The following is a 13,804-nucleotide window of genomic DNA, read 5'->3' as shown; positions in this document are numbered from 1 at the left end:
GTCCTGAATGTATAAAAAGTTACAGATCGCCGGCGTTGTGCTTATATTATTGTAAAATAATTGTTCAGACCCAGCCCCAGTGCGCGAAAAGTTCGTCGAAGCAAAAACAAGCCAGACAAATGGTTTGTTGTGGCGAGGACTTTGTTGCATTGACTCCTATGGAATTGGAAATATTCTGTTGAAGCGGATATTTCATTTGGGCGGTTGTTGTAGCGGAAGGCTGTAAATGCTGTAAGCAGTTAGTTGCACTGCAGTCGACCATCTAATGTGCCATTCTGTGATTAGGGGCGTGGTAGGCACCCAGTAACACCAGTAACACAAAAATTTCACGCCAGTACTCCTCCACGTTCCCCATACCTGAGCCATGTGTCCAGTTCTAAGCCGAACTACCTGAGACCTTCTTCAGGCTTTGGTACGTGCGCTTGACCCATAATCACAACCTGACCCTGTAAACCAGCCGTCTTCTTTGCTTTTTGTTTCATTTGACTGGTGTTCCTGCTAACGGGTCTTCGTAATTATACCGCTCTCCTTAAGGGGGGACGCGGCTTTCAACTTCGGAAAAATGACCAAAACATCGTTTTTTTGAAACCCACATATTCGGCTTCTATGTTTCCTATTCTCACGGCTTCCATTCTTGCGCCAAATGCGCCAATTTGCGCCAAGGCAAATTCTCTGCTCCAAACTGATATAAACACAAAATATTGCGCCAGTGTGCTCCAAAATGACTGCCTGCATTTTTTTGTCTGTTGTTACCGCCCCCTGGCGGGTGTACCGAAACAGCGCGAGAATGGCGGGCCTTGTATGCCTGTAGGCGTTGCTCTTCGGCGCCATTTGTTGCATTTGTCACAGGTACCACTCGGTACACGTGCGGCTGAGTATCGCGTTAGGCCGGGTTCAGACTACTGTCGCAACAGTCGTAATATCTTTAAATAATGACGTCATTTCACGTCTCAGCCAACTGAACTGCATGAAACGCCGTTATTTTACGTCCATAGCGCACGATGTGGCGCATTGGCGGAACGGTTGCCCTGGGCGCTCCCTGTGACTCGCAGCTACTCAGTTCACGTGCGGTTGACATGTGTATTGTTGGAGGAACTGTTTGTGTAGCATAATTGCGGCCTCCTTACCGTGCGGTTGGACCCGGACAGCGGTCAGCGTGCACAGATGCAATGAAGAAAGTAAGCCTTTGTGAATGATATGTGCGCAACCTTAGTGCGAAAGCTTATACCGCTGTCAAGCGCGAAGTCATTCCGAGTGCACCTGTCACAATTAAGGGGGGACGCGGGGATCAGATGGCGAAAAGTGACGAAAAAATCGTTTTTTCGGAAGTCACATTTTCGGATAGCACGTTTTATATTCTATGCGTCTACAAAGTTTCCCCGTCGAAAACGATCGCGAAGTGCCAAAGAAAAATATTTACGTCAGCTGAGGTGACAAATTATTTCCGCAAAATGACGAAAAAAACGGCAATTTTCGCAGCGCTGTATCTCCGGAACGACGGCACCGGGCGCCGCCATGTTGGTCGCGTTAGATCGGCAGAGTCTTCAACTTCCGATTTCCTGTCGCTGCTTTCATTGTCGCTCACTCACAAACGCACAAACGGCGGAAAATGAGAGACGGTGAAACCACGGGTGAAACGAAGCAACCGATAAAATCTAACACGCGATTGGCTCTCCGGCCGCGTTAGCTAAGACGGCTCTCCGGATTGGGTGCCGCCATGGCCACAACAAGATGGCCGCCGGGCGATTCGGCTGACGCGCAGTTCGCACGCACTCCGTGTCGCTAATGTTTTCCTCGGTTTCGCGGTCGGCTCGGTTCCCGTTCAGTGGTTTCATGCTTTGCGATTCCGTGCAGTGACGCTATCGTTATCGCGGCGATAATGCTTGAGATCGTGCGCCAGATAGGGAAGTGCGCGGCTCGAAAGACGCATCGAAAACGTGCCCGCGACATCGCCGTGGTGCGTCCTGGAGTGGGAAACTCGGTGCGTCCGTGTACAATTGGTGTTCGTGAAGTGAACTTTTGGACGCATTGCCGTGTTATAAAACGCTTAGTTATTGCTGTGTTTCACAGCGAGCTCGCGAGCTTCAGGAATGGAATGACCGGCTCGCCAGAAGTTGCGGCGCGCGCTGCATTGGCGCGACGTGTTCGGGCAGCGGCCGATAGCGGGATCGGTTGCTATTGCGCGCGAGTAGTAATAATTGATGTACGCAAAGTGTAATTTAATGGCAAAAGTAAAGTTGCTAAACATAGTAAGGTTACCTAAATTACGATCGTGGTGAACGTGCGCGTCGGGGATTGTAGGGAAGGGGGGGGGGGGGTGCAATGAACCGTCACCCAGCTTATTTGAGAAACTTTTTCCGTGGCTCTAAACTAGTTCGTACAACGAAGTCTGGGATTACAAAATTATATTTTCAGTATTAAATTAATTAGAGAAGATGCCGTAATGTTACAGCGTTTAAAAAAAATTTAATGTCACTATTTTTTCTATTTTTGCAATGTTTGCAATTATAATGTCCATTTTGCAATGCTTTTTTCGCCTGAAGAAGAGCATGGTATTCTTATAATATTAATGTTGTAATTATGTAAAACGAATGTATATTCTGTCTTCAAATAGCTCATCTTATGCGTGTGATGCCCTGATATAATTTTTGACACTGAATAGCCTCATGTACTAAGCTGTAGCTTCATCAAGGTTATGACACCCAGAAATAAGCTGAAAGTCTGCTGGCACATTAATAAAAAAAAAACCATGCCTTACTCTTCATTTTGGAGACAGCTATGCATTAGGCATACATGAAGTAAAATATAGGTACCCTAGTAGCCCATAGTAAACTTTTTGGTACACTCTGCGTAAAACTGGTGCTTCTGCCATCTAAAGGCCTACACATAGAAACCTCCAATGAGCCAGGAAGGCATCCCAGATGCACCAAATCAAAGGGCAAAGGTATGCGAGGTTGTCCCCAAGCAACGACAGCAAGGACTATGCTGCTGGTGCAGTTTGAAAATTGTGACATCATCGTAAACTTTAAGAGCCGTTTTCTCAAAAGTGCATTTTACGAGTTCTTCGTTGCTCGTGGAAAGGATAGCATGGCAATCACTGGGCAGATTTTGACCCTGTCTGTTTTATTTCGATCCTTGAAGAGTTCTGCAGGGCGAGACAGTCTTGGATTTTCATTTTAGGGCCTCGTTATTTTTTAATGTGGAATTTATGGCTAGGTCAATTATGTCCTATAGGTTACAAGTGAAATTATTCTTTTCTCTAAAAAAAATGAAGGGCGTAAAAAAAAATTGAAGACTGTCTTGCCCTGTAGTGTTCTTTTGACTATAATTGAGAAGTATTCAGAACTTCCTAGCATGTGTCAATACCTTGCTAGGCTTTCCACGAGCGGGCAACATGTAAACCTCTGTAACACAAGAACTACTGCAGGTATCATCATGGAATTTTAAATTTCACCATTTGGAGTGCTTTCCAATGTGCTTGCCGAATTTCATCACTCTACGCCAAAAAACAAAAAAGTTCACTCCGATCCCCACGTCCCCCCTTAAGGCACGTGCGAATGACACTCACCAAAAACGCGCACTCATATGTATATCGGCTTCGTGCGCATTTCGTTTAGTCCCGCCCGTCGAGTAGCCTAGTCAATGACTGTAGCCTAGTCAAGTCTGGTGTGACTAGGAGGAACATGGATGATGTTGTATGTGTCCAGGTGCTACTTTCTGAGGCTGATTCTAGCCTTGCCGAGAACATGGCCAAGCTGGCAGCTGTCAATGAAGAATTGCAGAAGCTCTAGAATGCGGTGCAGTGGGGTCATCAGTTTCATTTCAAATAAACAAGTTGTAATCATCTTGTGACTGTGTTCAGTGTCCTAATTTTAGACATTTACTAGTTTTTCTTTGGCAGCATTTCATTCTCGATGCAACGCATTGTTACTTGCGATTTCCCTCCCAAAAAACCCTCCTATATGTCTCTATACAATTCATAATTTATTGCTCCAAAGTGCTCCAAAACTTGTATTTGGCTGCTCCAAAAGTGACCCAAAACCTAAATATTTGTGCTCCAAAAATTGCTCCAAATTGCAATTAGTCAGTAGCACCCCTGTATTCTGTGCGTCTGCAAAGTTTTTACGCTGAAAAGCGTCGCAAAGTGGCATAAAAAAATACTTTTGTCAGGCGCGGTGACAAACTATCAGCGCAAAAGGGCGAAAAAACGGCAATTTTCGGAGCGCTCTATCTCCGCAACGGTGCCACCGGGCGCGGCCATTTTGATATGGTTAGATCGGCCGAGCGATCGTCTTTCCCGTTCCGCTCGTCTCTTTTATCTTCGTTCATTCACAAACGCACAAACGGCAGAAAAGAAACGACGCACAAACGAAGCTAGATATAGATGCTGAAGCGCTATTGGTCCTCCGGTCGGGGCGCAGAACACCGACCCTCCTGATTGGATGTCGCGGGCGCAACGCAAGATGGCGGCCGCCTGAGCTGCGTAGCGAGCGGATTGAGTTCATTTTCGCCGCTTCGCTCAGCCGAGTTTCTGTTCAATCTGTGGTATTCAACACGGACGTTATCGCGATGGGAATGCCAGAGATAACGAGCCAGATTACGGGAAGTTGTGTGGCTCGAAAGGCGGAGGTCATCGAACGCTTCGTGGTGCGCGTGACTCTACCGTCGCCAGACCCCGGAGGGTGACGCGGTGTGCGCGCTTGCGATAGCAGTTCGTGAAGTGAACTTTTAGTCGGATTTGCGATGTTTACACGCTTAGTTATTGCTGTGTTTTGACTGTGGGCTCGCTAGCCTTGAGAAAGAAACGGTCGACGCATTAAACGCTGCGGCGCGCACGGCATAGCCGACGCGCATTGAGCATCACATGACTGGGCAACCGGTTACGATTGAACGCCAGTAGTTGTAATTAATGCCTGCGACGTTTGTTTTAATCTTAAAAGCGACCTGACCAGCCATATCAGGTATAATCAAAGCTCGATATGTCGCGGTAAGCGTGCGCTGCGATGCGCGCGAGCCATATCGCCTTTCTTGCGCAACATTTCCCGTGCACTTGTAATTTTCATGCAAACAGGTTTGAGTTAGTAATATAGGAATAAAAATATGCTCTCTGCGTTAAAAATGTACGTTACTGTGGCATCATTTAACAGTGATTTTTTTAGGGAAATTATTGATACCATTGCTCAGGGCATACTAGCTGTGCTGCGAGAAATATTGGATGCCTTGAATGTCAAAAGTAGTAAAAAAAAATATGCTCTTGCATTGAAGTTGGGAGTTATGCAGAATACTCTACCAAGCTTCAAAGTAGCTCATTTTCAACCTTGTGGTATGCAAACTTTTGGCAATGAACACCTGCACTATGAGTACTAAGTTGCTGTGCCAGGCAAGATAAAACATGAAAAAAAAGCCAAAAATGTTCAAATTTAAGTTAAAAAAATGCTTAACTTGTTGCCATGGTGACAACACTGCAAAAGGAGGTTGTCCAGTGCGATACAGCCAACCAACTAACCTACTTTGCATTGAAAGCCCATTGAAACCCATCTCCCCTCCGGTTGGTTTGCAAAGGGGGGTATGTACTCTTCACGGAGGAGCTGAAAATGATGTTTTCTGGAAAGAGAAAGGCTGAAAAGGCACTCCAATTTCAAGGCAAGGCCTTCCAGAAGCCCCATGTTCAAAAGGACATGAAAGGCTACAACCGTGACGACTTTTGATATGTGAAACCTATGTTGCAACTTCGGAAGCCGTTTTCTCAAAACAGTTTTTTTTGCCACCTGTGTCGCTTGTCCCAGGGATTTCTTCGTGACTGCTGGGTCTATTTTGATTCCGTTTCTTGCATTACATTCCTTGATGAACTGTTCAGGTCGTGACACTTTTAGTTTTCCAGATTTGTTTTTTGTGATTTTTTTATTCAAATAATCGTTCACAGTTGACATGCCTGTTGCACATTAACCTCTAAAAAAATGAAAACTAAAAAACATTGTGTTGTAAAAAAAAATTCTAAAACTGTCACGACCTCGTCCATTCATTTGGGAATGCAAAGCACTTCGAACAAGTTTTCTATCGTGTTTTATAAGCCGCTCAAGCTCGGTACAAGCGGAACAGAAAGAAAATTTAATACATAAAAAAGTTTTCAAAATATTAGTTTGAAATTTTTATGGTGTTATCACGGGAGCACTTCCAGTTGCTGTGCCAATTTTCATCAAAATCCACAAAGAAATAAAAAAGTTGATTTTGAAAGCCACGTCCCCCCTTAAATGACTATCTTCGCCCTTGTGCCGTAAAAACCCAGTGATCATCGTCATTGACGAGATGCCTTTGCTGTGGCCCCCTTTACTTTCCAGCCGTGACATGGGACTTGCACTGGACGAGCTGCACTACGAGCTGGAGGAGATTCTCTCCAAGTTGGAGGAGATGCAGTACCGGTACCGCCGGGTGATGCCGCCAACGCCACCACCATCTGGGGGTCAGCCCGGCGAGGTGGGTTACGGGCCACCCGCCTGCCTCTGGGGCCACCTCTCGGGGTGGCCCACACTCGAGTATATTACAGCAAAACCTTGTTACAAAAGACACCCAAGGGACCTGGGAAACGTGGCTCCTGCGACTGGGGTCTCTTGGTAACCGGAAATTTCAAAAACACCCTGGAGTGAGATTAGGAAATTTTATAGATGGTATTCACACGAATTTAGGGGGCGATTTCTTCTCTTGGCAACACTGAGAACCGCCATGACAGTGCTCACAGGGTCGGCACATGTCTTAACATCTCGCAGAAGCAAAAAAAAAAGGGCACCAAGTACGTGCCGTTACAACCCGATTCTGAGTCGTGGCCTCAACAGACATGAATAATCGCAGTTACATTGTGTGGTGGTGCTGTACTTGCCCTTCAGAACTACGCTTCACCACCGTAGAATGGAGCCGCGGTTGCAAAAAGCGCCACAACGCTTGAAATGCCTACGCTGCAGTTCTTTTGTCCCTGAACATGGATATGAACACGTTTGCGCAACCACACCTTGCACGTGGCTGAAGCACTCAGTACAAAAGCCAAGTAATGTTTCACAAGCAATTGTGAGGTTCACCCATGCATGCCAGTTTAGCTGACCTGCGCAGACAACTTCACTCATGGCTTGCGACATGTACACACTGTAGGACGCGAAACAGTGCTTGACATGGAGGGGATGCTTTTGATTTCGCTGGGGCGGGCTGATGCGTGTGCCGCCATGATGGCGGCCACACATTCCCATTGCTGAGGCAGCACACATGGTTGTTGGCATGTGCACCACGCCAGTGAATACAACCTATCTTCATCAGCCTGTCTACGCCCCCTGCAGGGCAAAGGCCTCTCCCATTATTCTCCAATTATCCCGGTCCTGTGCTAACTGCAACCCATTTATCCCCGCAAACTTCTCGATCTCATCTGCCCATCTAACCTCCTGCCGCCCCCTGCTACACTTGCCATCTCTAGGGATCCACTCTGTTGCCCTTAATGACCAGCGGTTATCTTGCCTTCGCATTACATGCCTTGCCCACATCCACTTCTTCGTCTTAATTTCTACTAAGATGTCCTTAACGCGCGTTTGTTCCCTGACCCACTCCGCTCTCTTCTTGTCCCCTAATGTTACACCTATCATCTTCCGTTCCACTGCTCGCTGAATCGTCCTCAATCTAAGTTGAACCCTCTTAGTGAGCCTCCAAGTTTCTGCCCCGTAGGTGAGTACCGGTAAGACGCAGCTGTCATACACTTTCCTCTTCAGTGATAATGGTAGGCTGCCATTAACTGAGAATGCCTGCTGATTGCACTCCTATATGCAACCTATTTGCATCAGCATCAAAGAGAGAGAATAGTGTTTAATGATACTGGTAAAGTTAGCCTGGCCAAGGCGCCTAGCTTGCTACACCAGACGTTTGAAAAAATGAAATCGATGAAGAAATGATGATAATGGCTGTGATGAAGATGACGCGCTCATTAAAAGAGCTGTTTAAAGGGTCTAATCAAGTCCTGTGCTTCGCAGGAAAGACAATAGAGCTTTTGTCGCTCGAGATCCTCGTGTAAAGTTAGACGAAGGGCCTAGCACATCACTCAGAGTTAGTCCTCTAGAAAGCGGAAGACCCAAGGACACTAAAAGGGACGTTCTAGCTGCTCTATACCGCGTACACTCACATAATACGTGGTTCAGGTCCTCGCGCACGTCACAAAGAGCGCAGAAGGGGAGGTGGCCTGTTTCATCTTGAATCAAAAATAACTTCTGTAAGCGACATTTAGCCGCACGCGGTGAAGAACTGCTTTGTCATACTTGGAAAGGTCCCGTGCGGGTCTATGGAGTGAAGCGGCGCGTAATTTTGCGGCGCAGCATCCCACATAGATCGCTGAAATCTCCAGGCAGCCTCGGACGGAAGAGAAGAAGCATCTTGTCTGGAGAACGGTATCGGTATCACTGGACCGTGCAGATCATGCGCAATCGATGCTGCAGTGTCCGCCTTGACGTTCCCAGTTATACTGCAGTGGGCAGGAATCCACTGAAGCTCTACATGATGGTGTGCATTTAGAGCTTGTAAGTGCAATGCAGAGATGTCGAAAACAAGCTGATCTTTCGGGTACGATTTTAAGCACTGAAGGGCCGCCCCAGGATCCATGGAGATTGCCCACTGACGTGCTGGTTGCTCGATGATGTAGGTGAAAGCAGCACGCAGAGCGGCAAGTTCGGTGACCATGGATGTCGTCCTGTGGCTAAGCGTTGCGCTGAAGGCGGCACGGGAGGACGGAAACCAGATTCCTATAGCCGATGAGCTAGCGGTCACACCATCCGTGTACAGATGGGTGTTTGCCGTGTATTTTTGCAAAATCAGTTCCAAGGCGAAGAACTTTAAGGCAGGGGTGGCGATATCCTGTTTGCGGGTAATACCAAACACCAGCATCAGCATCAAAGTGCATTTAGACAAGTCAACGCAAAGATTGCTCACTACGGCTCAAAGAAGTCATTTGTAGTAGTTCTAGAGACTTTATTTTAAATTAGCTTCCTTTTCAACTCCTGGTGATGAAGTGCCTTGCCTTGCAAGCCTTTTTTGTGGCCCACAATACCGTTAACGGGCTCTTAGGTGTTTGTCAGCCTCAACTACCATTACCCTTTGCCCTGGAATGTCCACCCCGTTCTCCACTGGTCCATCTTCGTTTAGGGCACCATGTACTTGCATGAGCATCACGCGATCGGTGAGCTCCTCAGAGCACACAAGGTCCGCATCTGCAGGCACAAACTCCCCCATAGATTCTGGACCCTCTGTAGTCTTTTGAATGCAGACCCACGCTTGTTTTGACACAGGACCTGCTGTATTGGCGGTGAGATGTTTGAGTGCCACTCCCTGGCTCTGACGTCGGCTTAGGGACTCGCGCCGTTGTTGTCTGCTACAGTCCACTTGTGGGGGGCAGCAGTTCCTGTGCTATAAATCGCCCGCTTTGATGATTGCGTGCATTAAAAAGCGTATTCGCAGTAATTCAGTCATTTTGCCAGCTTCTGACGCCTCTGGATAATTTCAAGCTCTATCCCACACAAGTTTGCAACGCACGAGGAGAGAGAGAACAACTTTCTTCAGAGCTTATTTGAGATGTTGAGTGCTCACAGCCCCTCGGTAAGTATTCAAAATGTGTAGGTTCTCGACGGTATTCTTGGGATACTCTTATGAAGACTCAACAGTCTAATGCTGCACACCAAGCACCGGCCCCTACACAGGCATCACACAGCAGTAAATAAAGCGGCTGTCTTTTATTTCTTTCGTTGTCGTTGACTTGTATCAGAAATGTTTTTTTCTGTGCCCAACGAATTTATTTTTCTGAACTGTCACAAACATTTTATAAGGAAGTTTGGGGGTGTTTGGGTGGCTTACATAGTTCGTGTGGATGCTTTCTTAGGCTGTAAGGCATACATTCCCTTCTTCACAAATTGGCTTTTGTTATGGCTGCGTGCAAGAAGGTGCATATCCGCAGCGTGCGTTGCTTATCACATGAAAATGCAATGAAAAAGGTTTGTGCCACACCACCGCAAAACGGCGCAGACAACGTTGTCCAGAATACTCGCAGGTGGCTTTTGTGTTCTGAATTTATATCGTAATCATTATCGTAATGCACTGAATTTAACCCCAAACAGTTATGACATGATTATGGCATTGAAGGCTTGATATACTCACTAACGAATGCAATAAATAGTATACATGCCGGTTTTTTGTACATCACAAGAATCGAAACCAATGAATACAGCAGCTCTTTATTGAGCTCTTTGTTGCTTTCCAACCGCTCCTCCTCCTCTTTAGTGATGTTTTACTGTGACATATCAGAATATTGGGGAGATATGGCTCTGGGAAATGTACTGACCTATCCCTCCAGGTCTGAGCAAGCAGTGTTTCTGTATTTTTCCCATACACGTGACTCGTTTTTCTCAATAAGACTCCATACTTCTTAAAAGCCTGGTGTAAAACCAGCACGCGCCTTTGCACACAGTAGGTTATTTGGAACTGAATCATCTACATTTTTTGTGGCCCGTAGTGCTTGTCGGCATACTTTCATGCCATGACAACAAAAAAATACCCGCACCTCCCCGAGGGGGATTGTGAGGATGCAGAGCATAACGGACTGACTGGCGCTGTTTGAAGGTGCGCCAGACTGTTCGTTGGCAGATTCGTTGGCGTCCATTCAGCACATCGAGATGGCGCTGCGCAAATCAACCGAAGAAGCAACTGATCCAGCGACGCACGCACGGGGTATATAAAGCAACTGCCGTGGAGAGGGAGATGAGAGAGAGTCGCGCATGCGCGCTTATCGCACAGCTTGCGGATGAGACGCGGAGAGAAAGCGCGTAGCGCACAGACAGCGTGGAGAGGAGGAGGGGAGAGGAGGGTACAAGCGCGCGGTAGCAGCTGCCGTGGAGAGGAGGAGGAGAGAGAGGCGCGCATGCGCGCTATCACACAGCTGGCGGGGTGAAGACACGGAAGGAGAAGCGCGTCGGCGCACAGACGGCGCGGAGAGAAGGAGAGGAGGGTACGAGCGCGCGTTATCGCACAGCTGGCGGGTGCGGACGGACGGCGCGCGCCGACGACGCGTGACAGGCCGCCGCTATAAGATGCTCTGCATCTAAAAGTGAGGTGATGCAATGCTTTCGAGCTTTTGGCAAGGTTGCAAAAACTGTTTTACCTTACATAGGATTCCCGGGAATCGTGATGCCTTCTGCCAAAACCGACAGCTCCAAAGCCCTGAAATTTGTTTTGGTCTTGTATTTTCGCTGCTGTCGGTTACTAGCAGCTGGCTGTTCCCTTTGTTCGAAAGATAGCTGAACACAGAAGCTGACACCTAGCTCCAACTCTTCCCGCACTGCGCAGGACCGACAATGTTTCTTCTGCAGTGGTATCAAAAGCTGTACTTTAAAGGATGCCTTGAGCTAGTGTTTATGATTTTAACTCTCTATTGTGATAAAAAGTTACACACACGAAAATTCTAGTGCAGACAAGCATCAGACGGGAACCAAGTGCGAAGAAACAGCAGGGCGAGAGAGCCCGAGTGAAGCAGATGACAAATTGTATTTATTTATTTCATCATCATCATCACCACCACCAGCCTATCTACGCCCACTGCAGGGCAAAGGCTTCTCCCATTATTCTCCAATTACCCCGGTCCTGTGCCAGCTGTGACCAATTTATCCCCGCAAACTTCTTGATCTCATCTGCCCATCTAACTTTCTGCCGCCCCCTGCAGCGCTTGCCTTCTCTAGGGATCCACTCTGTTACCCTTAATGACCAGCGGTTATCTTGCCTTCGCATTACATGCCCTGCCCACGTCCATTTCTTCTCCTTAATTTCTACTCATATGTCTTTAACACCAGTTTGCTGCCTGACCCACTCCGCTCTCTTCTTGTCCCTTAATGTTACACCTATCATTTTCCGCTCCATTGCGCGCTGAGGCGTTTTCAATTTAAGTTGAACCCTCTTAGTAAGCCTCCAAGTTTCTGCCCCGTAGGTGAGTACCGGTGAGATGCAGCTGTCATACACTTTCTTCTTCAGCGACAATGGTAGGCTGCTATTCATTATCTGAGAATGTCTGCCATATGCACCCCACCCCATTCTGATCCTTCTAATTATCTCTGCCTCATGGTTGGGATCTGGGGTCACAACTTGGCCTAAGTAGATATATTCGCATATATTCGCTCACCACTTCCACTGCCTCCCCACCTATCTCAAACTGCTGTGCTGTCCCGAGGTTACTGATCATTACTTTAGTTTTCTGCATATTAATTTTCAGGCCCATGGTTCTACTCTGTTCGCCCAGTGCGGAAAGCATGCTTAGCAATTCGTCCCACGAGTTACTCAGCAAGGCAACGTCATCAGCAAATCTGAGGTTACTGAGGTATTCTCCATTAACCCTTACTCCCACCTGTTCCCAATCCAACATTCTGAATACTTCTTGTAAACATGCTGTGAATAACATTGGAGAGATTGTCTCCTTGTCTGACACGCTTTCTTATAGGTATTTTACTGCTCTCCTTATATTTTTATTTATTTTATTTGTTATGATAAGTTCATTTGTTATGATAGGTTCGTCATGATCGATTCATTATAGGTTTATTCATTACGATAAGTTAGAATCCCAAGCCGACATCACACAGGTGCGCTTCGCAGCGCCGCCCGTGGTCGCACTCACCGCCAGTAGGGCCCTTCTTTCACCGTTTCTCTTCTAAATTCAGTGTAGACCATTTACAGTGTAGACCGCTTATAACGTATGTCGCGGGAGCAGCGAAAATCCGCACTATAAGCGGTACCGCACTATAACCAAAACGTGCGCGAATTCAACCAAATCGCCACGTACCTCTCAAGTCATCCTAAATTTTTTATCACCCAAACGCACAACGCCTAAAAACGAAGGAAGGGTCTTTATTTCGTATTATTTTTCACATCAGCCGCTGCTGCCGGGTCTCACACATTGCAAAAGCGCGGTCTTACAAACGGCGAGTGCGGCTTTAACTTCCGTTGTGTTTGTGTTTTGAAAGACCATGGCTGCGTTTTTTGCGTCTATGAAGATGCCCCAGGACATGATAAGAAAGGCCAGCAGGATTTTTTTTTACCCCACCTTGCGTTCACGATGCCGAAGGCGGCTGCTTATCAGCGCAACGTACTGGTGGTGGAAATCTTCGCGCGGCTCGCTTGTTTGGGGAGAGCGGTGGCTTATCTGCACAACGTTCTAAAGCGTGAACCGCATGGAGCGATTTCTCGCGAAAACGTGCAGCGCACGCCGCAGGCGCGGCGACGCCGGCGCGGATACAACTGACGCAATGTGTGCGGCGCGGTAAGAGGCGGCAACATTGGCAACATGGCGTCGGCACTGGCCGTGAAGCGGTGCAGGCAGCTCCAGCGACCACATCCAACCGCTCGCAGAAATGCCGCACGAGGCGCAAGCGAAGATGCTCATGCAAGAAAAGAGCTGATAATGTGACCGCAAAGTGGAATATAAACTGCCATCCATGCTGCTTGTGAAAGCGCCCATCAAAAAATACCGCGGCGGTAAGCCTAAACTAAAGTCCCTTCATCTGATCGAGGGACTTTAGCCTAAACACCTCTGGCGCGGCTAGCCAGCTCGGAGCGCTTCGAATCTCCCGCCATTAGGTGCGCGTCTTTCCATTGGTGCAAGTCGTCAGGCTCCTCCCACTGCCACGCGAAGAAGCCACCGCGAGCCCGGAATCGTAGACGCCGAGCATGAAAAAAACGCACGCGCAACGCCGACGTGCACAATTCGTGTGCGAAAACGGGCCATGCGGTTCACGATTTATAGAAACAACTT

At 47.6% G+C, this 13,804-nt stretch overlaps 1 protein-coding gene across 1 annotated transcript in view; it reads left to right on the top strand.

Moving 5' to 3' along the window:
- The window catches only part of LOC144138929 (uncharacterized), a 105,640-nt gene that overhangs the window by 16,016 nt on the left and 75,820 nt on the right, over positions 1-13,804 (top strand). Inside the window, exon 7 of the mRNA XM_077671445.1 lies at positions 6,339-6,474. Coding sequence (XP_077527571.1) covers positions 6,339-6,474 — 136 coding nt within the window. The remainder of the gene's footprint in view (positions 1-6,338; positions 6,475-13,804) is intronic.

The sequence above is a fragment of the Haemaphysalis longicornis genome, unplaced genomic scaffold (genome assembly GCF_048455015.1).
Source record: "Haemaphysalis longicornis isolate Haplotype H1 unplaced genomic scaffold, Haemaphysalis longicornis Haplotype H1 scaffold_5, whole genome shotgun sequence".
Lineage (NCBI taxonomy): Eukaryota > Metazoa > Arthropoda > Arachnida > Ixodida > Ixodidae > Haemaphysalis > Haemaphysalis longicornis.
The sequence above is the reverse complement of the archived record's forward strand: the minus strand, read 5'-3'. Positions and strand labels throughout refer to the sequence as shown.